The 25,173-nt window shown below is 36.4% G+C and overlaps 2 protein-coding genes across 2 annotated transcripts in view; one reads left to right on the forward strand and one right to left on the reverse strand.

The window, feature by feature from the left end:
• LOC127833452 (endoplasmic reticulum mannosyl-oligosaccharide 1,2-alpha-mannosidase-like) overlaps positions 1 to 11,283 on the forward strand; it is a 58,350-nt gene extending 47,067 nt beyond the window's left edge. Inside the window, exons 9-12 of the mRNA XM_052358722.1 lie at positions 286 to 473; positions 1,349 to 1,472; positions 3,116 to 3,310; positions 7,015 to 11,283. Coding sequence (XP_052214682.1) covers positions 286 to 473; positions 1,349 to 1,472; positions 3,116 to 3,310; positions 7,015 to 7,353 — 846 coding nt within the window. The 3' untranslated portion in view covers positions 7,354 to 11,283. The remainder of the gene's footprint in view (positions 1 to 285; positions 474 to 1,348; positions 1,473 to 3,115; positions 3,311 to 7,014) is intronic.
• A 549-nt stretch (positions 11,284 to 11,832) lies between these two features.
• Positions 11,833 to 25,173, reverse strand: part of LOC127833450 (probable ATP-dependent RNA helicase DDX31) — a 36,918-nt gene continuing 23,577 nt past the window's right edge. The window contains exons 11-16 of the mRNA XM_052358721.1: positions 24,921 to 25,069; positions 22,682 to 22,783; positions 21,681 to 21,762; positions 15,290 to 15,392; positions 14,498 to 14,696; positions 11,833 to 13,491 (exon numbers count right to left, since the gene is read on the reverse strand). Of these exons, the coding sequence (XP_052214681.1) occupies positions 13,362 to 13,491; positions 14,498 to 14,696; positions 15,290 to 15,392; positions 21,681 to 21,762; positions 22,682 to 22,783; positions 24,921 to 25,069 (765 nt within the window). The 3' untranslated portion in view covers positions 11,833 to 13,361. The remainder of the gene's footprint in view (positions 13,492 to 14,497; positions 14,697 to 15,289; positions 15,393 to 21,680; positions 21,763 to 22,681; positions 22,784 to 24,920; positions 25,070 to 25,173) is intronic.

Below are 25,173 nucleotides of genomic sequence, written 5' to 3' on the forward strand. Positions count from 1 at the left end.
GGACAACACTTAACGCACCTGCATTTAATCCTATTTTGTCCAGAACAGAGCTCATATGCTGGGTTGTGATTTCTCTTGCTGTCATATGATAGCCTCATTTTAAAAGCCAACTTTGTTGTATGCATGTAAATCTGGTGATGTTTGGTGAAAACACTTAGGAGGTAGGGTATTCCACTCTCCAAGATCATGATTGATCAATACTTTAGGGGCAAATTTTGTTGTTTTTTTTGCTCTTTTTTGAGATGAAATGTAAATGTTTCTATTATTATGTTATTATGTTGACAGGACGCAGTGAATGAAGTGGCCAAACATGTACATGATGAGCCCAAGAAGGATGGTCTCGTGCCGATCTTCATCAACGCTCAGACTGGCAAGTTGCGTAACTCTGCTACCATCAGTGTTGGAGCGCGTGGAGACAGCTACTATGAATACCTGTTCAAGCAGTGGATACAGACTGGAAAAACTGAGGACCAGTAAGGAAGTTTATTTAGAATATTTTTTAACTAAATATTGTATGATTTAAAACACAAAGCATACCATCAGAAACACACAACATACCATCAGAAACTTTGGCAGGCATATATCAATAGTCAACAGGAGACAGCCGAGGGGTTCCATACTTTGACCTACAACCAATTATTGTTTGATGGTTTCTTGGGACAAAAGACACCTTTTGATTATTGGGTTAACAAGTCAAAGGTCACAGGGGCTCGTAATAATAAAAGTGCTTCAGCACAATATCCTTTGAATGCTTGCACCGATGATTTTTCAAACTGGTAACTGAGGTGAAGAAGCCTCTTAATTTTGAGGTCATCAGATCAAAGCTTAAAGTCACAAGGACTTCTTACAGTTAATTCCTTTACAATTTAGCAATTAGGTATAGCAAACTGCTATACCCTATGGGAGGAAAAGAAGATGCATTTTGATTTTGTGCTTCTCAGGTCAAAGGTCAAGGTCACATGAGCTTGAATGAAAACATCAGTTTCTGCATGATATTTAGAGAACACTTTGACATACAATCATCAAAGTTGGTAAGCTGGTTTAACGGGCAATAAGAATGATGCCAAGGGATGATGTTGATTTTGAGGCCACTGGGTCAAGGTCACAGGTGTTTGTATAGGACCTCTGACGTATGATTTTTCACATTCTTATTGTTGTTGAATGGGAGGAAAAGACTTGTTATAATTTTGAGTTCACCAGTTGAAAGGGGAAGGTCGCATGTAGGTCTCATGAACTTGTATCAAGAAATTAGTTTCTTCATAGTATCTAGAAAGTGCTTTTACATACAATCATGTAAATTGGTATACTATGTTCCGCAGTTACAAAGATGGCTTGTTTTCTCATGCAGGTATAAAGATGACTTTGTAGCCAGCGTTGAAGGGATGAAGAGGCACCTTGTGAAGAAGTCGGAGCCTTCCAAGCTGACCTACATAGGAGAGCTGGTCAACGGGCACAGCTTTGCACCCAAAATGGTATTGAGCATTCTGACTCATTGATATAATATATAGCAGGGGTAAGATCCTCGCATTTAGTTGTTTAGGACTCGAACTGAGAATGTTAAGAACCTTTAAAGCTAACTTGGAGCTTCCATCAATGGGCACAGCTTTGCACCGAAAATGGTAAAGAGAAATATGACTAATTGATATATGCTATTTCAGGGGTAAGAGCCACACATTCAGTTGTTTAGGACTTGAACTGAGAATGTTCAGAGCCGTCAAAGCTAACTAGGAGCGTTGGTCAATGGGCACAGCTTTGCACCAAAAATGGTTTAGACAATTCTGACTCATTGATATATGTTTTATCAGTGGTAAGACCCACACCTTCAGCTGTAAAGGGCTTGAACTGACAATGTTCAGAGCACTCAAAGCTAACTAGTAGCGTTGGTCAATGGGCACAGCTTTGCCATGAACATGTTACAGAGAATTCTTTCTCATTTTAATATGTGTCTTGTTCTGATAAAATTTGGCATAATGCATGTGCGTAAAGTGTCTTCCCAGATTAGCCTGTGCAGTCTGCACAGGCTAATCAGGGACGACACTTTCCGCCTAAACTTGATTTTCGGTAAGGAAGGACTTCATTGAAAGTAAAAATACCATAAAAGCAGATAGTGTCGTCCCTGATTAGCCTGTGCGGACAGCACAGGCTAATCTGGGACAACACTTTGCGCAATGCATTATGCCCAGTTTTTTTCAGAACAAGACACATATATATAGGCCTTGCTCTGGTATAGCCAAGCTAACTCTGTGCGCGTTCATTGACCTAGATTTGCTTGCGCAGTCTGCACAGCCTTATCAGCGGTTAAACTTTTTTTTTCGTTTAAAGGGAGTCTTTTTTTAGCAAAAATCAAGTTAAGGCGGAAAGTTTCGTCCCTGATAGCCTGTGCGGACTTCTCAAGATTATATGGGACGACACTTTATGCTCATGCATTAAGCCCAGTTTTCGCCAGACAAGGCAATAACAATTGCGAATGGCTTCAAATCCAAAAAACAACAAATTCGTCTATTCCTTTATTTTTATATCCTATTAAAGTAATTGATACTGATTAAGATGGTATTTAGGCAACTAGTGAAGACTGGTTTCAGTCCAGCACTTATTCATGTTTCTCTTTTCTCTGCAGTTTCATTTCAGGTTTGATCAAACTTGTCAAACATTTCAGAGTACATGTAATGTGCTCTTGAACAAAGGCACATTTTGGCTCCTTATATCATTGTTCTGTGACATAAATGAGTACTGTGTAAGGATTTAAAACAAATATGTATTTTTGAGCAAGGTTAGAAAAACCTAAAGCAAAAGGGTTTTTTAAGTTTTTGTGCTGCGCAAATGAACTTGTTTTTGTTTAACACTTACTGATATTATAATAATGCCATCATGTTTGCATTGTTTCATCTCCATTTTGAAGGTAAACAAAAGAAATCACTTAAATATCAAATAAAGAAATGAGTGAGGTCACAATATTGCACCTGTTTACTGTATGAAATAAGGTTGAAATAGAACAAACAATTATCAGATGTTTTTTGTTATTTTAATTTGGATGTGATTATTTGATATTCGTCCTACATATAATTATGGGTCATATGTTAAGACAAAAAGTCTTATTTTCCCACCTGCTCCACAGGACCACCTGGTCTGCTTCATGGGGGGTACCCTGGCGCTGGGTCACGCTAACGGACTGCCTGCAGACTATCTGGACCTTGGCAAGGAGATGACCCGCACCTGCTACGAGATGTACGCACGCATGCCCACCAAACTGAGCCCCGAGATCGTCTATTTTAATATGGCCACCGGAGCGTCAGATGATCTTATTGTGAAGGTAAGTGAAATAAAGCCTCTATGTCTGTCATCATTGGTTTGTTGTTTTTGGGACACGCTATTGTACATATATTTTGATAATGCTGAACTAAATATAATTGTTTTGTTTGCTATAATTTTTTGGCCCCACTATTTATTGTACAGATATATTAATAATGCTAAATTAAATATATATTCAAACTTCCAGTCAAAAGAGGACAATATATGTATAACTTTCTTGATGGGTCTGACTGTCAGTGTCAGTCTGTCTCGCTTGATTCTTTTCCACTATTTAAAGGGACTGTCAACCACGATGACGAAGAAAAGTTGTAAAATACCGTTTTTTTACATTTATTAGTTTATATTGATTAAAATATCACAATTGGTATATTACATTACTTGAAAAAAGTTGTTCAGTTTTCATATTTTCAGTATATTTGGTAATAAATTTTACTGGGTATGTCTACCAGGTAACTACCAGTTCACTATCAATAACGCCAGTAGATTGATCATCATCGTCACATGGTAAACCCAGGAATGCAAATTGTGCATGCGTTGTAAATTGTATATATGAGCCCGGTTTTTCTGTCCAGCACTTGGAAAGTCCTACGATTTAATAAATTGAAAAAAAAATATGTTAAGGCATTTTGCAAAAACAGACAATTTGTATCGGTTAAAAGTCATTGATGTAACAGATTGGACACCACTTAGCAAACATAATTTGTTTACGAAATCTTAAAATATTCTCGTTGAAATAAACGGCATTGATTTGTCATCACGGCGTTTCGACCTCATCGTTGTTCCTATCAAAACATTTGTAGACGCTACAAAAGTTATGTAAAAACCATTTGAGATCTGACTTCTAGATGTAACATATTGGACACGAACAGTTACATCACCATTCATAAAAAATAATGATTGTCTGACTGAAAATTGTATAGGTTTGTGCCTTTTTTAAGTTTTATATCCAAGAAATAACCTTTATTGATAATATTGAAATAAAGGTAAGTAGCCCAAGTTTTTTTGGTAGAGTGATGGAAACAGGAACTCATGGGCACTATTAAAGGTTTACCTTTTCTGTCAGGAACCCGCATGTATTTGTTACAAATTTTTGTGCTAACAGGGTAGAACTTGGTAGTTTTATGATATTTATCAACAAGTTTTATGTAAATCTTATCAAATATGGCCACAAAATGTATGGCTCAAATACATTCATGACATTTATTTTACATGTTTTTTTGGGATGTAACTAAAAAGTACTGGACGGAAAAACCGGGCTCATATTTTATATATAAAATGATCCATCTACTTGCGTTATTTATAATGTGTTTATCGTTATGTCACCTATTTTCGCATTGTACTTTCGATTTCACATTGCGAAATTTTATTACCGAATATACTGAAAATATGAACTTTTTATAAGTAATGTAATATACTAGTCGTGATATTTTAATCATTATAAACTAACAGTTGTAAAAAAATACAGTATTTTATAACTTTTCTTTTTTCGTCATTTGTGGTTGACGGTCCCTTTAAGCTTGAAGGATTTAAAAAAAAATGTGGCACAAATATTCATCTTACTGAGACAATATGTTGCTAAAAGGAACCATAGTACTTCATTTAAACTCAAGGTAAAAATAAGAGGTCAAAGTCATAGTAGTATGTTGAATATATTCTTTATTATGCCCCCCTTCGAAGAAGAGGGGGTATATTGCTTTGCTCATGTCGGTCGGTCTGTCCGTCCACCATGTGGTTGTCAGACGATAACTCAAGAACGCTTGGGCCTAGGATCATGAAACTTCATAGGTACATTGATCATGACTCGCAGATGACCCCTATTGATTTTTAGGTCACTAGGTCAATGGTCAAGGTCACGGTGACCTGAAATAGTAAAATGGTTTTTGAATGATAACTCGAGAACGCATACGCCTAGGATCATGAAACTTCATGGGTAGATTGATCATGACTTGCAGATGACCCCTATTGATTTTGAGGTCACTAGGTCAAAGGTCAAGGTCACGGTGACCCGAAATAGTAAAATGGTTTCCAGATGATAACTCAAGAATGCATACGCCTAGGATCATGAAACTTCATGGGTAGATTGATCATAACTCACAGATGACCCCTATTGATTTTGAGGTCACTAGGTCAAAGGTCAAGGTCACTGTGACCCGAAATAGTAAAATGGTTTTCGGATGATAACTCGAGAACGCATACGCCTAGGATCATGAAACTTCATAGGTAGATTGATCATGACTTTCAGATGACCCCTATTGATTTTGAGGTCACAAGGTCAAAGGTCAAGGTCACGGTGACCCGAAATAGTAAAATGATTTTCGGATGATAACTCAAGAACGCTTTTGCCTAGGATCATGACACTTCATAGGTACATTGATCGTGACTCGCAGATGACCCCTATTGATTTTCAGGTCACTAGGTCAAAGGTCAAGGTCACAGTGACAAAAATCGTATTCACACAATGGCTGCCACTACAATAGACAGCCCATATGGGGGGCATGCATGTTTTACAAACAGCCCTTGTTAAGATTATGATTCAAATATGTTTCCGGACGTAAGTCTTGGCTGATTGGTAAATTATCAAGAAAAATATTTTAACCACGAGATCGCATTTTTTCATGCAAAAAAACAACAAAAACACTGGAATTCCCATAATTTGTCACAATGATTAAGAAAAATATGCTTTACATGTATGAACAACTTGCTGTGTTCATACCCTTGCAAACCACGTTTGAGAGGGAGTTATTGGAATCATGATGGCTGGTTTGTTGTTTAAAAATGTTCATATAACAACACTTTTGGGCCTTTGTGTGGAAGGGTACGTTACCGCCAGAATTATTGTTTTGTTGTTATGTATACCCCTGTACTTAAAGTCAAATACATTGAGACCACAATGCTTCAATCTCTTTTATGATAAAAAGACATTTATTGTTATAAGTTTGTGAAGCAAACAACTTCCATATTCAAAAGCTATAAAATAAAAATATACAATTTGCCAATATAAATTGTGAATCGTGCAGGAATTTTCTTTCATCCTCAGTTATCAAAACATTCTTGAGTAATTTACCCTTTAACACAGCTGACCAAGTTATGCAGTGGTATTAGCTATATTTGTGATTATGTTCTAGTTTTTTGTTCGAATCATGCAATAAAAAACAATCAAGACTCGCTCTGGGAAATCGGGGCTTAATGCTTGTGCCTAAAGATTCGTCCCAGATTACCCCTTGATGGACAACACTTTCCGGGTTTATGGTATTTTTAGCTCGGCTGTTTTCGGAGAAAACCCGAGGTATTTTCATAGCCAGCTCGTCGTCTGCCGTCAGCCGTCCGCCGTAGGCGTCGTGCTAAAACCTTAACATTGGCTCGAAAATCAAAGTGCTTCCACCAACAACTTTGAAACTTCATATGATGCACCTTGATGAGTTCTACACGCCACACCCAGTTTTGGGTCACTAGGTCAAAGGTCAAGGTTGCTGTGACCTCTAAAAAAAAAAAAATCTGATAAGCTTTCCCAGCCGAGCGTTGGCACCCGTTATGCGGTGCTCTTGTTTGTTTAAAGGAAGTCTTATCATAGCAAAAATCCAGAAACTTTCTGAGAGTGTTGTCCCTGAAAAGCCTGTGTGGACCGACACTAAACGCACATGCAGTAAACCCAATTTTCCAAGCGCCATTCTTAATTTATTCCTTATTTTTGTATCACCTTTCCAGAGTGCTGATGCCCACAACCTCCTGCGGCCCGAGACTGTGGAGAGCATATTCTACCTGTATCGCCTCACCCAGGATGAGAAGTATCGGGAATGGGGCTGGAAGATTTTCCAGGCATTCAAGAAGTACACCCGAGTGCCAGGCTTTGGCTATTCCTCGATAAACAATGTTAAAAACGCTGGCAGTCCCAGCTATAGAGACAAATTAGAGAGTTTTTTCATGGCGGAAACACTTAAGTATTTATATTTGATTTTTAGCGATGATCCCGATTTAATCCCGTTGGATAAGTTCGTTATTAACACCGAAGCACATCCGCTGCCGATATATAAGAACCCAATATAGAAAGTATTACTTCAATTCACTCATTTGTAGATTATTATATGTTTGTTATCAATGTATGCTTGCATATTTCCAGTTTATTTTTATGTAGATATTTTGGAGACAGTGTTTATTTATTGAATTATTTACCTAATTATTATTTGAGATGTTTTGCTTAACGTAAGCAACCTTACCACCTGGCATTTTCCACCTGATACAGTAACACAGTTTATGTGTTTTCATACTTGTATCAATAAAACTGATAATATTGTTTCGAGAAATGTTTTGTACAATTTGAAACACAGACTATTTTATATCCAGTTCAGTTTTTGTATTGGTTAGTTCTCTGTGAATTACCTCAAATTTTCATGGATCACACCATTTTTCATGGCGGAAACACTAAGATATTTATATTTTATTTTGAGCGATGATCCCGATTTAATCCCGCTGGATAAGTTCATTATAAATACGTAAGCACATCCGCTGCCGATATATTAGAACCCTATAAAGACAGCATTACTTCAATTCACCTATTTGTAGATTATTATATGTTTGTTATAAATTTATTCTTGTATATTTCCAGTTTATTTTTATGTAGATATTTTAGAGACAGTGTTTATTTATTGAATTATTTACCTAATTATTATTTGAGATGTTTTGCTTCACATAAGCAACCTTACCACCTGGCATTTTCCACCTGATACAGTAACATAGTTTATGTGTTTTCATACTTGTATCAATAAAACTGATATTGTTTCCAGTATTGTTATGTTCAATTTGAAACACAGTCTATCATATATTCAGTTCAGTTTTTGTATTGGTTAGTTCTCTATGAATTACCTCAAACTGTCATGATCAACACATTCAAAAGGTCCCAAAGAGACCTAGTTGTTGTTGTGAATTTTCTATCTATTCTTATATTTGCCTCTAAAAATTACATTTAAGAGAATATAAAACACGACTGTATGGTTGTAAAGATTGACAGAAGAAACATAGTTATTAGACCGGACTAAAAAAAAATCCTTGTTGAAAACCAAAGAAAAGTTTTTTAATTTTTTGTTTATTTCTTTTTACATTGAAAGTTCTTTAAACTAGTAAATACTGCTTAGGTATGGATTGTTTTACCTTTTTGTAAAGAAATAATGATCTGAAATATCACTCAATGACAATGTTATATTAGAGTTCTGTGATGAGATTTGCTAAAACCAGACGCAGAAAGTCGATGTGCCCAGCCCACCTTTTTCTCAAAGCCTATTTGGGTCTGTTTTTGAAGACGATTTTTTATATTTGGGCTGTGCTCTGTGAAAAAGGGGTTTAATGCATGTGCTTAAAGTGTTGTCCCAGATTAGCCTGTGCAGTCAATTAATATTAATTTTAATCAGTTTCAAAAATTCACTTATTGGATATAAAATTTGCTATTGGTTTGACATTTCTGATCTGAAACATTTATTTTATTACCAGCGCCCTGGTTTACTATGCAGCTTACACAATGATTAGACTTACGCATAACATTCAAATTTTGCTTCTTTAAATAATGACGTTCAGTGAAAATCAATAAAGCAATTATCTATTTCAATGATTCAGCAAATGATGACAATATTTGCATTTTAAAATAAGTCTCAGAATTGTTCAAGTAGCTTTTTAAAACACGACCCAATTCTGTTATGGTATATGGATTTATTAAAAGACTATTATGTATAATTATTAAAACTTATAAGTCAGATGTACGTACATAGTATTTTGCTTCTGCACTTTGTGAACATGGTTCATATACTAAATCCAACTTAACAGTATGTTTTTTTTCCACGATATTAACGTTATAGGCAATTATGTCACACAACCCACCTTAGAATTACGGTCTGGACAAAAATGAAGTATTAATGAAATTTATTTATTGGTATGTTTTAAGCTTTTATAAGTCCCCTACCGGTTTCACCGGAGGGGACTTATGGTTTTCGCTCTGTGTGTCCGTCAGTCTGTCACACTTTTCTGGATCCTGCGATAACTTTCAAAGTTCTTCATATATTTTTCATGAAACTTGAAACATGGATAGATGGCAATATGGAGATTTTGTACGTAATTTCATTTTGTTCCTACGTCAAAAATTCTGGTTGCTATGGCAACAAATAGACTAGAAATACTGCTGAAAATGTTGTTTTTTTCTGGATCCTGCGATAACTTTTAAAGTTCTTCATATTTTTTCATGAAACTTGAAACATAGATAGATGGCATATGGACATGATGCACGTCATTTCATTTTGTTCCTACGTCAAAACTTCTGGTTGCTATGACAACAAATAGACTAGAAATACTGCTGTAAATGGTGTTTTTTCTGGATCCTGCGATAACTTAAAAAGTTCTTCATATTTTTTCATAAAACTTGAAACATGGATAGATGGCAATATGGACATTATGCACGTCATTTCATTTTGTTCCTACGTCAAAAATTATGGTTGCTATGGCAACAAATATTTAAAAAATCTGAAAATGGTGGAATTTCTGACAATGGTGGAGCCGGTAGGGGTTTTATATTGCTTGACAATAGTATTGTTGTTTTACAGTCTGAACCATTATCTACTTTGAAAATAAACAAAGTGCAATAAATCTGAAAATGCAATGCACAAAGTTATTGTCCCTGTGAACAGCAGTTTTCTGTAATTTATTAGAACCATCCATCTTTTAAGTGTCAAATATATAGATATATTTTCAATATATATAGCATGATAATAAACTAAGGCAATAAATGGAGGTTAAAGTAGGGGTTCAATGCCATGAGATCCATTTACCTATTAAGTTAAATTTTAGTACTTTTTGGTCAAGTTATACACAAAAGCAAATAATGGTGGCCTACCAAAGTCTCTAATAAAGCTCACATTTTGGTCGCTTAGTCAAAATACATTGACAACAATTCTAAATCTGCTTAACAATTGACAATATATTTTCATAAGGCAGTCATGGTAATGTATTGTTGTAATTTTCAGTGTATGATCATACTTTGGATGTTGGAAAATACTAAACACGTGTTATAATGCACATTATATTAATAAGGACAGAGTTTTTCAAGGTTCCCTTATCACCTATGTTGTTCAATTATTTGAACATAAATAATAATACTTTGTAGGATTTGTGTATTTTAATTATGATACATACAAAATCTTGGCTTTTTCATGTGTTAATTTTGTTTGCTCTTCATAAATAACCATGACAATTTTGATTCGATCATGTGATAAATGCTTCAAGATTTAATGATGAATTACACTTTTTTTCTTCTATTAAAATATCAAAATGATCATCAATAAGTGCAGACTAAAAAATTAGTAAAGAGTTTCAAATCTTGAATTCTTGTACCTTGCAATGAATACTTGGATTATAGAAAACTGTTTTACATAAAATTACAGAACAGAACAGATAGTTTATTTGCGACTTAAGCATATACAGCTCATCGTCAAAAACAATAAATCAATCATAAATACATATACATACACATGCGTCAAACTAACAACAAATGTTTATGCATTTTTACAGACAGGAGTCCTACAGTTTCAGACTCTAAATAATTTTGATATTTTAATAGAAGAAAAACAAGTGTAATTTATTGTTAAATCTTGCAGCATTGATTACAAAAATAAAATTCCATTATCAACTATTTTAATACAGGACTTTTTGAAAGTTTTTTTGTGGAAGGCAAGCCTGAAAGGCATTCAATGTACATGTGTTTTTGTTGTGTTTAAGAGCTTTATTTGCAAAGTTTTTTATTGATTTAATTGTTATGTAATTCATTTGTATTTTTTCTGTGTGCTTATATTCATGGTGAGAGGCGATTTTTTCCTCTGATTTAGATGACATTGCATTGGTTGGTTATCATTTTGTAGTACATGTACATGTCTTGCAATATCTTTGAGAATATTGTAAATTTATTGCAAACAAAAGTTTAATAAATTCAAATAAACTGTTTGATTTTGTTTATTAAATTTAATCAAACCAGTTTTTGGTATTTATATTCCAGGTCTTCTAACAACATAGCTAACAGGACAAAACACATGTTGTATAAGGTAAAAACTTATAAGCATTTTTATTTCAAATGAAAGTTAAACCTTTACCACTTAGATATATTATATGTCTCTATATATAAAATACATAGACATATTTTTACGCATTTGTAGTCCCTTAGAAAATTAAATATAATTCAAGACCTTACTTACTGTATTCATGTTTTAAAGGTTTCATTTCCAACCCTTAGATACTGATGAGCAGCAAACAGCATAAAACCTGAACAGGCTACCTCGCAGGCTGTTCTGGTTTTATGCTGTTTGCCCAGAGCCATTTTCACTTTGCTTCTGGTTGTATAAGGGTTAAAATGATGACATTTTTAATGGTTCCATTTAATTGCTAGAGAAATGGGGTAGTTTTCTTTATAAACTTATATCATTTAATGAGGCAGCTACGCTCTTTAATAGAAAAGTGCAAGGGCGAATGACTTTCGAACAATTGGACCACTGAAGATTGTTACTTTGTAAACTTTATGGTGAAGACAAATTACAAGATTCAAATAGAGAAAATTTTGCTCTACAATCTTAATAACATTACAGGTGCACTGAGACAATCAACCTACTGACCTATCGACTGACTTGAATATACCGTGGAGCCACAGATTTTCAAAGAGATATTCCTTTCCGCTTTTTACATCCCGCCCTTTCGGAAATTCATGTGCACCGCAATTATTAACAGATTTAAATATATATTTTTTATGGTTAAAACTTTAACAATATTATTCTGTGCAGTAAAAACAATCAAACACAATATTTTTTTTTATAAAAGTTAGCTAATGTCACAATAAACAATTTGAATGTGAATGCCTGCATGCTTGAATGATTTGCCTTATAGTTACACAGTTTACTGGCATAATCCTCTGACTTACATTATACAACTAAATATATATTTTTTTATTAATACTTCAAAATTTTGATAAACAATCTATGTAATACAGTTAAACTGGGAATTTGCGTACAAACAAATCATTAAACAACATGAAACAACCAAATTTCACAATCCAATATAGAAATTCAGATTTTTTTGGGGGGCAACGTTGGGCTTCTTTACTTGAAACAGTTTTTGTGAAACTTTCGTAATATATTTGTATGATAGTGTATTTTATTTTAGGGTTGGCCAGTTTTTTAATAATTATTTTTTTAACAATTATTGCATAAAATATAGACTACAACAGCGTGCATCTTATTTTCTTGGCATTAAAATTATTATTTGGTATGAAAGGTAATGAATTCATTAACAATGTCACTGAAAAAGGACATGCACATGATCAGGAGTTTGCTAAGTATTCTTGACACATTTTTCAGGAGTATCCTTTGAACCAAAACGTTTTCCCTACGTTAGGTCTCAAAGTAAAAACTGTTACATGTCAGTTATTTGATCCTTATTATCAAAAACTATTATTTAATGAATATTGATGACATTTATGACATTGACTATACCATAACTTAAATATAACTTTCAAACTACACAAACTTCAAGATCTCACTTTACAATTCATGATAAGCTTTATTTTCATATCATAATAAGAACATGTATTTCATAGATAATGCCAAAGTCAATGAAACGACATGCTGAATATCAACAAAGCCATAATAAAAACTGTTGAAAATATTCACATTCTTTAACAAAAATACACTCACCAAGATTTTCATTAATAATTAATTTTCAATCACGTATTTAACCCTTTCTACTTAGATACGTATTTTGACGCATTTGTAGTTCTTTAGAAAGTTTAATTTAAATAAAGACCTTTCTTCCTAGATTCAAGTTTTAAAGGCTTCATTTCCAGCCCTTTGATACTGATGGGCAGCAAACAGCATAAAACCTGAACAGACTGCGAAACTCACAGGCTGTTTCTGGTTTTATGCTGTTTACACATAGCCATTTTCACTTTGCTTCTGAGTGGAAAAGGGTAAAGAATTGGCCTTTGTATGTGACGCTTTGTAAATATGTAAATACCACAAACTCATCTCTTTTTTGTCTCATTGTTTATTCTTTTTGAAGTGTTTTTTGTGTTTCAATTTTGTGCCCTTGGTAGCCTTCTTCTTGTAAATGAGAGGTCCCTGAAATTCTGACATGTCTGTTCTCTTCTTCTTCTTAACCCTTTCAGCGCTGGAACCAAATTTTTGGAGGCCTTTGCAAACAGTTTGGATCCAGATGAGACGCCACAGAACGTGGCATCACATCAGGATCCAAACTGTTTGCTATTCTGATAGTATTCTTTGAAAAACAAATGAAGAGAATGCTAATTTTAGAAATTCAGCAGACAACATTTTAGCAGACGACAAATTTCCCAGCATGCAAAGGGTTACAGTCTGGTCTGTACAAGGTCAAACATCGCAAGAATTAAATACCAAAAATTATATTTCTGTTCCAAAATTGTTATCTTAAATGTTTTAATATTTTAACAAAAAATGTTTCAACGTTTAAAATAATGCCTTAATGATACAAACAATAAACATTTCTGAAATCTATAAATAAAACAGCAAATGTTTACATCATATATATTAATAAGAAAAATCATAACAAACTGACAGTGAAATGAATCTTTCTGATAATATTTTGAGCATTGACCTTTGTAAAAACGTATATGAGGTTGGCCTTGTAGCCTTGGAAACAGGCCTTGCAGGAATCTCTTTGTTACCTAGTGATGATCATTTGTAAGAAGTTATTTAAAAAATGTCTAATGAATGATGATATTACAATCTTTACAAGAGGAACAATGTCCATGTTTAAGTGTTGACCTTTACAAGTGACTTAGGATCTGGGGATTAAGGCCTGGCATATGAAACAATACCTCCAGATTGTGAACAATATTTGGCAAGTTATTTTAAAATTGCCTATGAATGATTACGTTCCGATTTAAACAAGCAATATAATGAAGAATTAGACCATAGAACTGTTAGTGTGATGTTGACCTATCAGCAAGAGATAAAGGTCCTATGAGTGACAATAAAACTGTCAAAGATATGAACTTACTAATACATCTTCAACAACAAAGTTAAGTTTATAATGGTAATCAGTCGGTTAAAACACCGTAAAGATTTTTTTTTAATTAAAAACAAGATCATCACATGGTCACAACATGTATGTGGTAAAAAAAATTATGCTAACATACCCATCTCCACTTCCTTTGTCATGTTTTCTCTTGTTGGACATCGTGGTGCGGTTGACTCCAGGTATGTTGGACATGTCAGTGGGAGCAGCGCGCAGTCCGAACGTTTTTGCCACGTGGCCCAGGTGTAGGTGCCGGAGGTGAAAGATGGACTTCAGTTCGTGGGGGTACGTGGCGTAGGCTCGAATGAAAGACTGGTAGGCTGTAAAGATATAAATCAGCCTCAGTCTGGAAAAACAGAGCTTCGTGCATATTAGTAAAATATTGTCCCAGATAAGCCTGCGCAGCCTGCACATGCAAATCAGGGACGACACTTTCCACTTGTATTTGTTGTCTAAAGATAGTCTCTCCTTAGCAAAAAAACTCATATAGAGATCAAGAATTGTCCCTTATTAGCCTGTGCATACTACACAGGCTATTCATTACCTGGGACGCCACTTTAAGCACATGCATTAAGCCCAGTTTTCTCAGAACAAGGCTCCCAGTCAATAGACGGACAACATATCCACAACGCCACGTCGACCTCATACCCAGGTTCTACCCAGGAAAGGGACTTGAGCGTGTTTCAATAAGCCTAAGTCTTTAGATGTAATTGAGCTTAAACAAGACTATTGTCAAGCAATATGGTCCCCTACCGGTGAAACTCCACCATTGTCAGATTTTTTTTATATATTTGTTGCCAGACTGACTGATTGACTGACAGACAGACTCATGGAAACACAGAGCGCAAACCATAAGTCCCCTCCGGTTTCACTGGTAGAGGACAATAAATAGTTTTAAACTAAAGATCTGTACCTGTCTTTGCGAGTGAAGTCATCTCCTTGTGTGACTTGATGTGGAGTTCACAGCAGTTCTGTAGATACGTGGCAGCCTCCTCCACTGTCCTGGGTATCTCACGCTGTGAGGTGAGGGAAAATGAATTGCATCATGGGAAAATGAGTTGCATCATGGGGAAATGAGTTGCATCATGGGCAAATGAGTTGCATCATGGGCAAATGAGTTGCATCATGGGTAAATGAGTGGCATAATGGAAAAATGAGTTGCATCATGGGACAATGAGTTGCATCATGGGAAAATGAGTTGCATCATGGGAAAAATGAGTTGTATGATGGGAAAATGAGTCACATTATGGGAAAATGAGTTATATCAGGAGAAAATGTGTCAGATCAGGTGTTTTTTTAGCCATTTGGGGGAAAAAGAGTCTGGTTTTACTTTTGTGAAAGTCAGTTGGATTTGTGTGAAAATGAGTTATTTGCAAGAAAGAGATGGTTAATTAAAAAATTAGTTGGATTGGTGGAAAAACATTGTGTAACAAGAGCACCGCCTTGCGGGTGCAGACCGCTCATCTATTTTCTTTTTAAAGGTGAAGGGACTCTCATTTTCAATCACCAAAGGAGGGAGGAGTGGAGTGAAGAGGGGTGTATAGTGTGGGGTTGTGGACATTTATTACATTATCTTCCAAAAAAGCGAACAAAACAAAAAAAAAAAAAAAAAAAAAAAACGGGGGGGGGGGGGGGGGGAGGGGGGGGGGGTTTGGGTGCGATGGTTGGACGGTATTTCAAACATAACCGTTTTAAAAAAAAAATGGGGGGGGGGGGGGGTATAGTGTGAGGGTGTGGTGATAATTTGTGAGATGATCTTAAAAAAAAATCAAAAAAAAAAAAATCAAAAAAAAAATTGGGGGGGGGGGGGTGGGGTGGGGGTATAGTGTGAGGGTGTGGTGGTCATTTGTGAGATGATCTTAAAAGAAAAAAAAGAAAAAATAAAAAAATTAGGGGGGGGGAGGGGGGAGGAGGGGGGGGGGGGGGGAGGGCACGGGGGATGGTTTGGGTGAAGTCTATTGTGGTATGTCAGGTAAGAGTAATTTCATCAAAGTATCAATCAAATCTAATCACAAGGGACAAAATTGTCACAAAACCAGGTTTTCATTGTGAAAAAAAAATCTGATAAAGGGAGAAAACTCAAACTGAACTTTTGAAATGACCAAAAAAAATTAACCCCCTTTGTAAGTTTTTTTTTTTTTTAAATCTATTTTTAGTCGTGGCGACCTTGACATTGGAGATATTGACGTGATTCTTTCGTGGGACACACCGTCCCATGATGGTGAACAAATGTGCCAAATGATTTTAAAATCTCACAATGAATGACATAGTTATGGCCAGGACAAGCTCATTTATGGCCATTTTTGACCTTTGAACTCAAAGTGTGACCTTGACCTTGGAGATATCGACGTAATTATTTCGCGCGACACACCGTCCAATGATGGTGAACAAATGTGCCAAATGATTTTAAAATCTGACGATGAACGACATAGTTATGGCTCGGACAAGCTCATTTATGGCCATTTTTGACCTTTGAACTCAAAGTGTGACCTTGACCTTGGAGATATCGACGTAATTATTTCGCGCGACACACCGTCCAATGATGGTGAACAAATGTGCCAAATGATTTTAAAATCTGACAATGAACGACATAGTTATGGCCCGGACAAGCTTATTCCGCCAGCCCGCCAGCCCGCCCGCATTCGCCAATCTAATAACCAGTTTTTTCCTTCGGAAAACCTGGTTAATAAATAAACAAGTTATGGCAATTTTTGCAAAATTTAAAAATTTGACCTTGAGAGTCAAGGTCATTCAAAGGTCAAAGTAAAATTCAAGTTGCCAGGTACAGTAACCTCATGATAGCATGTAAGTATTTGAAGTTTGAAAGCAATAGCCTTGATACTTCGAGTGGATCGAAACACAAAATTTAACCATATATTAAAAGTTACTAAGTCAAAAAAGGGCCATAATTCCGTAACAATGACAACCAGAGTTATGCAACTTGTCCTTTTACTGTACCCTTATGATAGTTTGTGAGTGTTCCAAGTATGAAAGCAATATCTATGATACTTTAGGGGTAAAGTGGACCAAAACATAAATCTTAACCAAATTTTCAATTTTCTAAGTATAAAGGGCCCATAATTCCGTCCAAATGCCAGTCAGAGTTACATAACTTTGCCTGCACCGTCCCCTTATGATAGTTCATAAATCTTGCAAGTATGAAAGCAATAGCTTTGATACTGTAGGAATAAAGTGGACCTAAACACAAAACTTAATAAAATTTTCAATTTTCTAAGTATAAAAAGGGCACATAATTCTGTCAAAATGCCAGTCAGAGTTACATTACTTTGCCTGCACAGTCCCCTTATGATAGTTAGTAAGTGTTGCAAGTATGAAAGCAATAGCTTTGATGATTAAGGAATAAAATGGACCTAAACACAAAACTTAACCAAAATTGTCAATTTTCTAAGTATAAAAAGGGCACATAATTCTGTCAAAATGCATGCCAGAGTTATCTAACTTTGCCTGCCCAGTCCCCTCATGATAGTAAGTAAGTGTACCAAGTTTGAATGCAATAGCATTGATACTTACTGAGAAAAGTGGAACTAAACGCAAAACTTAACCAAAATTTTCAATTTTTTAAGTATAAAAAGGGCACATAATTCTGTCAAAATGCACGCCAGAGTTATCTCACTTTGCCTGCCCAGTCCCCTCATGATAGTAAGTAAGTGTACCAAGTTTGAATGCAATAGCATTGATACTTTCTGAGAAAAGTGGACCTAAACGCAAAACTTAACCGGACGCCGACGCCAACGCCAACGCCAACGCCAACGCCAACGCCGACGCCGACGCCAAGGTGATGACAATAGCTCATAATTTTTTTTCAAAAAATAGATGAGCTAAAAATGATTTTGCATGAAGAGAAACTGAATAGGCTTTGTGGGAAAAATAGTTACAGTTGGGTGATTTATATGAAAATGTGTACACAGAGAGAAAATGAGTCAAGTTTTGGGAAAAGAGAAGTTTGATTTATGTGACAGTAAATGAAACTAGTGGGAAGACTAGTGTTCAACTGTAAAACATGAGTCAAGTGAATGAAAACTATAAACACGTGTGATAATAGGTCAGACCTGGAACATCGAGTCTAACTAGGCTTATGGCTTGTGCATTTAAAACAACTGTGAGAAAAAGGGGAACTGATTTCAATAGCAATGAGCCAGGCTCTAGGAAAATAGGTCTTAACCCTTTGCATGCAGGGAAATTTGTCGTCTGCTAAAATGTTGTCTGCTGAATTTCTAAAATTAGCATTTTCTTCGATTTTTTTTCAAAGAATACTTTCAGAATAGCAAACAGTTTGGATCCTGATGAGACCATCTGGATCCAAACTGTTTGCAAAGGCCTTTAAAATTCGGTTTCCGCATGGAAAAGGGTTAACGAATGTGCGTAAAGTGTCATACCTGTGCAATCCGCACAGGCTAATCAAGGACTTTTCCACTTTTAAGTATTTTTCATGTAAAGAAAGTCTCTGTGAAGCAAAAAGTTTAGGTGGGAAGTATTGTCCTTGATTAGCCTTTGCTGACTGCACAGGCTTATCTGGGACAACAGTTTTTGCGCATGCATTAAGCCCTGTTATCGCAGAGCGAGGCTCAACTACAAACTACTACATACCTTGGAGTCCTCCATGCCAGATAGGAAGGGTACCAGTTTGATATACTACTACATACCCTGGAGTCCTCCATGCCTGGTAGGAAGGGTACCAGTTTGATATACTACTACATACCTTGGAGTCCTCCATGCCTGGTAGGAAGGGTACCAGTTTGATATACTACTACATACCTTGGAGTCCTCCATGCCTGGTAGGAAGAGTACCAGTTTGATATACTACTCCATACCTTGGAGTCCTCCATGCCTGGTAGGAAGGGAACCAGTTTGATATACTCCTACATACCTTGGAGTCCTCCATGCCTGGTAGGAATGGTACCAGTTTGATATACTACTACATACCTTGGAGTCCTCCATGCCTGGTAGGAAGGGAACCAGTTTGATATACTAATACATACCTTGGAGTCCTCCATGCCTGGTAGGAAGGGTACCAGTTTGATATACTACTACATACCTTGGAGTCCTCCATGCCTGGTAGGAAGGGTACCAGTTTGATATACTACTACATACCTTGGAGTCCTCCATGCCTGGTAGGAAGGGTACCAGTTTGATATACTACTACATACCTTGGAGTCCTCCATGCCTGGTAGGAAGGGTACCAGTTTGATATACTCCTACATACCTTGGATTCCTCCATGCCTCGTAGGATTGGTACCAGTTTGATATACTACTACATACCTTGGAGTCCTCCATGCCTGGTAGGAATGGTACCAGTTTGATATACTTATACATACCTTGGAGTCCTCCATGCCAGATAGGAAGGGTACCAGTTTGATATACTACTACATACCTTGGAGTCCTCCATGCCTGGTAGGAAGGGTACCAGTTTGATATACTAATACATACCTTGGAGTCCTCCATGCCTGGTAGGAAGGGAACCAGTTTGATATACTAATACATACCTTGGAGTCCCCCATGCCTGGTAGGAAGGGTACCAGTTTGATATACTACTACATACCTTGGAGTCCTCCATGCCTGGTAGGAAGGGTATCAGTTTGATATACTACTCCATACCTTGGAGTCCTCCATGCCTGGTAGGAAGGGTACCAGTTTGATATACTACTACATACCTTGGAGTCCTCCATGCCAGATAGGAAGGGAACCAGTTTGATATACTACTACATACCTTGGAGTCCTCCATGCCTGGTAGGAAGGGTACCAGTTTGATATACTACTCCATACCTTGGAGTCCTCCATGCCTGGTAGGAAGGGTACCAGTTTGATATACTACTACATACCTTGGAGTCTTCCATGCCAGATAGGAAGGGAACCAGTTTGATATACTACTACATACCTTGGAGTCCTCATTGCCTGGTAGGAAGGGAACCAGTTTGATATACTACTACATACCTTGGAGTCCTCCATGCCTGGTATGAAGGGAACCAGTTTGCTATACTACTACATAGCTTGGAGTCCTCCATGCCTGGTAGGAAGGGAACCAGTTTGATATACTACTACATACCTTGGAGTCCTCCATGCCTGGTAGGAAGGGAACCAGTTTGATATACTACTACATACCTTGGAGTCCTCCATGCCAGATAGGAAGGGTACCAGTTTGATATACTACTACATACCTTGGAGTCCTCCATGCCTGGTAGGAAGGGAACCAGTTTGATATACTACTACATACCTTTGAGTCCTCCATGCCAGGTAGGAAGGGAACCAGTTTGATATACTACTACATACCTTGGAGTCCTCCATGCCTGGTAGGTAGGGAACCAGTTTGATATACTACTACATACCTTGGAGTCCTCCATGCCTGGTAGGAAGGGAACCAGTTTGCTATACTACTACATACCTTGGAGTCCTCCATGCCTGGTAGGAAGGGTACCAGTTTGATATACTACTACATACCTTGGAGTCCTCCATGCCAGATAGGAAGGGAACCAGTTTGATAAACTACTACATACCTTGGAGTCCTCCATGCCTGGTAGGAAGGGAACCAGTTTTATATAGTACTACATACCTTGGAGTCCTCCATGCCAGATAGGAAGGGAATCAGTTTGATATACTACTACATACCTTGGAGTCCTCCATGCCAGATAGGAAGGGAACCAGTTTGATATACTACTACATACCTTGGTGTCCTCTATGCCTGGTAGGAAGGGTACCAGTTTGATATACTACTACATACCTTGGAGTCCTCCATACCTGGTAGGAAGGGAACCAGTTTGATATACTACTACATACCTTGGAGTCCTCCATGCCTGGTAGGAAGGGTACCAGTTTGATATACTACTACATACCTTGGAGTCCTCCATACCTGGTAGGAAGGGAACCAGTTTGATATACTACTACATACCTACATACCTTGGAGTCCTCCATACCTGGTAGGAAGGGTACCAGTTTGATAAACTACTACATACCTTGGAGTCCTCCATGCCTGGTAGGAAGGGAACCAGTTTGATATACTACTACATACCTTGGAGTCCTCCATGCCAGATAGGAAGGGAATCAGTTTGATATACTACTACATACCTTGGAGTCCTCCATGCCAGATAGGAAGGGAACCAGTTTGATATACTACTTCATACCTTGGTGTCCTCTATGCCTGGTAGGAAGGGTACCAGTTTGATATACTACTACATACCTTGGAGTCCTCCATGCCAGATAGGAAGGGAATCAGTTTGATATACTACTACATACCCTGGAGTCCTCCATGCCAGATAGGAAGGGAACCAGTTTGATATACTACTACATACCTTGGAGTCCTCCATGCCAGGTAGGAAGGGAACCAGTTTGATGACGTCCTGCAGTATCTCCCCAACCTTCATCTCTGTGATACTGGCAATGGGCAAATAAACAGCAAAATATATACATGAGCCTCCCTGTTGGAAAACTGAGTTTAATGCATTTGTGTAAAAAGTTGTCCCAGGTTAGCCTGCACAACTATTTATGCATATGCATTAAGCCCTGTTTTACCACAGCATGGCTAATATATGAATTGTTCCACTACTAAAAATAAATGAGTGACCCCAAAAATTACTTAAAATGTATTCATGTAACAATTGCATATCTCTGTCATTTTTGTTTGTTTTTGTTTTAAATTGTTATTAGTCTTTAAATTAAGTTATTAATACCGCTTATTCTACATGTACCAATCAAAAAAGCAATTGCATGGACATCTAATCTTGAAATGGTCATCACTTGTGTCACTAATACTGGTGTTGTCTTGGAACGGATTGTATACATGTAACCACATTGTACTAGTAAAACAGTCTGTAGGGGTGGTTCAGTAAATGACATATCACACAGAGTGTATTCAAACAAAGATCAGTTAGTCACATCGCCGTATCCAGTTGTACACAGGTTAGATGTTAATACAATACATATCTTCATCACAAAACACATGAAGTAAGCACACATCTTTACAAGCTACATAATACTTCAAAAGCCTAAGAAGTGAAATGGTTGTGCGCTAGCTTTTCCTTGTCATAATAATTAAAAACCATTTTAAATAGTAATGATTATTACAGATTTGTTAGTATATTCATAAATAACATTTAAAAAAAATCAAAAAATCTATGAACAAGTCAATTTAAAGTGTTACATACTTGTTTACAAAAAATCACACCTATACTTCGCTCTCCACTTGTAAAATCATGCTTACATATATGCCACAAACTAGCTTAATTTCTGAACAGAAAAAATGAAAAGTTGCTGGTTTCATGTATTGTTTTGGATTTCAATGAACACTACATACCTGATGCTCTTCTGGTTCAGGTGCTTCACGAAATCTATTTCTGAGGGAAGCATGAACGTGATGGCGTTGCCAGCATTACCAGCGCGGGCTGTCCTTCCAACCCTGAAAAAATGTTGAAGAATTGTAATTAACCCTCTACCACTTAGATACATATTTTGACACATTTGTAGTTCCTTAAAAAAAGTTAAATTTAATAATTTAAGAGTTTTCTTACTAGATTTAAGTTTTAAAGGCTCCTTGTCCAACCCTTAGATACTGATGAGCAACAAACAGACTGGGAGAAAAGATACCTGTTCATAGCTGCTTTTCGTTTAGATTTAACCATGAGGGGGAGGGGGGTGGGGTAAAATTTAAACACCTATTTATACAAGTATTTGATTTGTTTGTTTATTTTGGATATTCTGTCTTTAACAGTAATTCAGTTATACCTTTGCATATAAAATCAATTTCAACATGATTCAATGAAAAATATGAAAAATGTAATTGTCTTTTTAAGTGAAACATTCAAACCACGTCAATAGAAGATCAACTGTTACAAGCATTCTGATTGGTTAACACTTCCAATTGAAGCAAAGTCTGAGATTTAAAGCTGTCATAAACTTTGTGTTAAAGAACAGATTTAGGATAACCAGAAGTAAGGGTGGTGCTTAAAAGGTCAGGTTGTAGAGCAAGACAAGTCTTATAAAATTGTTAAATAATTTGCTCAATCCAAATAGGAATTCGCAACCTTTTTGAGTTGACTAGTCTGGAATAGCAAACACATGGGGGAGAGCAAAAAAAAAATGAAGCAGTATTCTGACCCCATTTTCACAAAAATTTGGGTTTTACAAGATTAGCTAAAGCTCACTCTGTTCATAGTGCAGGTGTAAAATATTCATTTTAATTAGATGATTAGCTTTAATTTAACATTATACGTGCACTTAAAAATATAAATGCTATTTTGTACATCAAAATAAAATTAAAAATTATACAAATATGAACAAATGTTGTTAGTGAAATAAGCCAGAAATTCTCAAACAAGGATTATTATTATTTTTGAGAAAATGGGGCCCAATAGTTCTCTCCAGAGCATTCCCTTATTAAAAAATAAATAAATAAAATATTTCCCCATTAATAAAGAGGATTTTAACAAAAATGATATGCAACCTTATTATAGAACCTATATAAATATCAACGAAATTATATGCAACCTAAGGATGTAATCTGTGACGCCTGCATGACAGGAATATTGTACTACCCAATCCACGAATGGCAGGTGAAGATTACAGTTTTTTATTTTATGCTTTCTGGTGGTTTATAGAGAAATATCAGTGAATTAAAACTGATAATTTCACTGTTTCAAACAATGAAAATTATCTGTTAACTGTGAAATGACGTCATTTTTTGACGAAATGACGTCATTATTTCATCGAAATTCTTTAGTTAAACACTTTAACAATGTATATAAACTAAGAAAAGGCATAAAATTAAAAAAAAATTGTTGGATTCAGTGGAATATCGATTTTAATTCACTCGTGATCATAGAAAAAATATATTTTCACTCGTGGCCACTTGTCACTTGCGCCACTCGTGAAAATATTATTTTCTATGATCACTCGTGAATTAAAATCGTTAATCCACCGAATCCAACAAATATCCTCTATGTATTTACTGTACAACCCAATCCACAAATGGCAGGTGAAGATTACACTATTTTATTTAAAATTATATGTGAACTAAACATTATAAATGAGCCTGGCTCTGTGAAAAGGGGGTTTAATGCATCGTCCCAGATTAGCCTGTGCAGTCAACAAACGCTAATCAGGGATGACACTGTCTGCTTTTGTTGTATTTTGCATTTAAAGGAATACTCTTCTTAACAAAAATCCAGTAAAGGCGGAAAGTGATGTCACTGACGACTGCACAGGCTAATCTGGGATGAAACTTGACCCACATGCATTAACCCCCCACTTCACAGAACAAGGCTCAAATACAATACCAGACCTATGGATGTAATATGTGACACCTACAGGACAGCAGCACTCTACAACCCAATCTAGTGTTATCCTATCTCAATGTTTTCTATTTCCCTCCAGGGATTTCCCAATTTTTGATAAACAGATTCAAACCAAAATTATATCACACATATCTATGGATGTAATCTGTGACGCCTGCAGGGCATGAGTACTGTACAACCCAATCAAAGAACAGAAGAGGAAGATTACAATCTAAACTAAATACTATAAATACAACACTGTACCTATGGATGTAATCTGTGACGCCTGCAGGGCATGAGTACTGTACAACCCAATCCACATATGGCAGGTGAAGGCCACGGGCTGCCACATCAGTACACAGCAGCACACCTGACTTGGTCGTACAGAAATCTTGGTACGTGGAAGAACGGTCCTGGGAACAAACAAGTAAATCTAGTCACGTAAAGCAAAAATGTGTCTTATAACATATGTGGCGAGCATTCATAAGACAACGAAACCACGAGAGCAAGTCTTAAC

The sequence above is a fragment of the Dreissena polymorpha genome, chromosome 6 (genome assembly GCF_020536995.1).
Source record: "Dreissena polymorpha isolate Duluth1 chromosome 6, UMN_Dpol_1.0, whole genome shotgun sequence".
Classification (NCBI taxonomy): Eukaryota; Metazoa; Mollusca; class Bivalvia; order Myida; family Dreissenidae; genus Dreissena; species Dreissena polymorpha.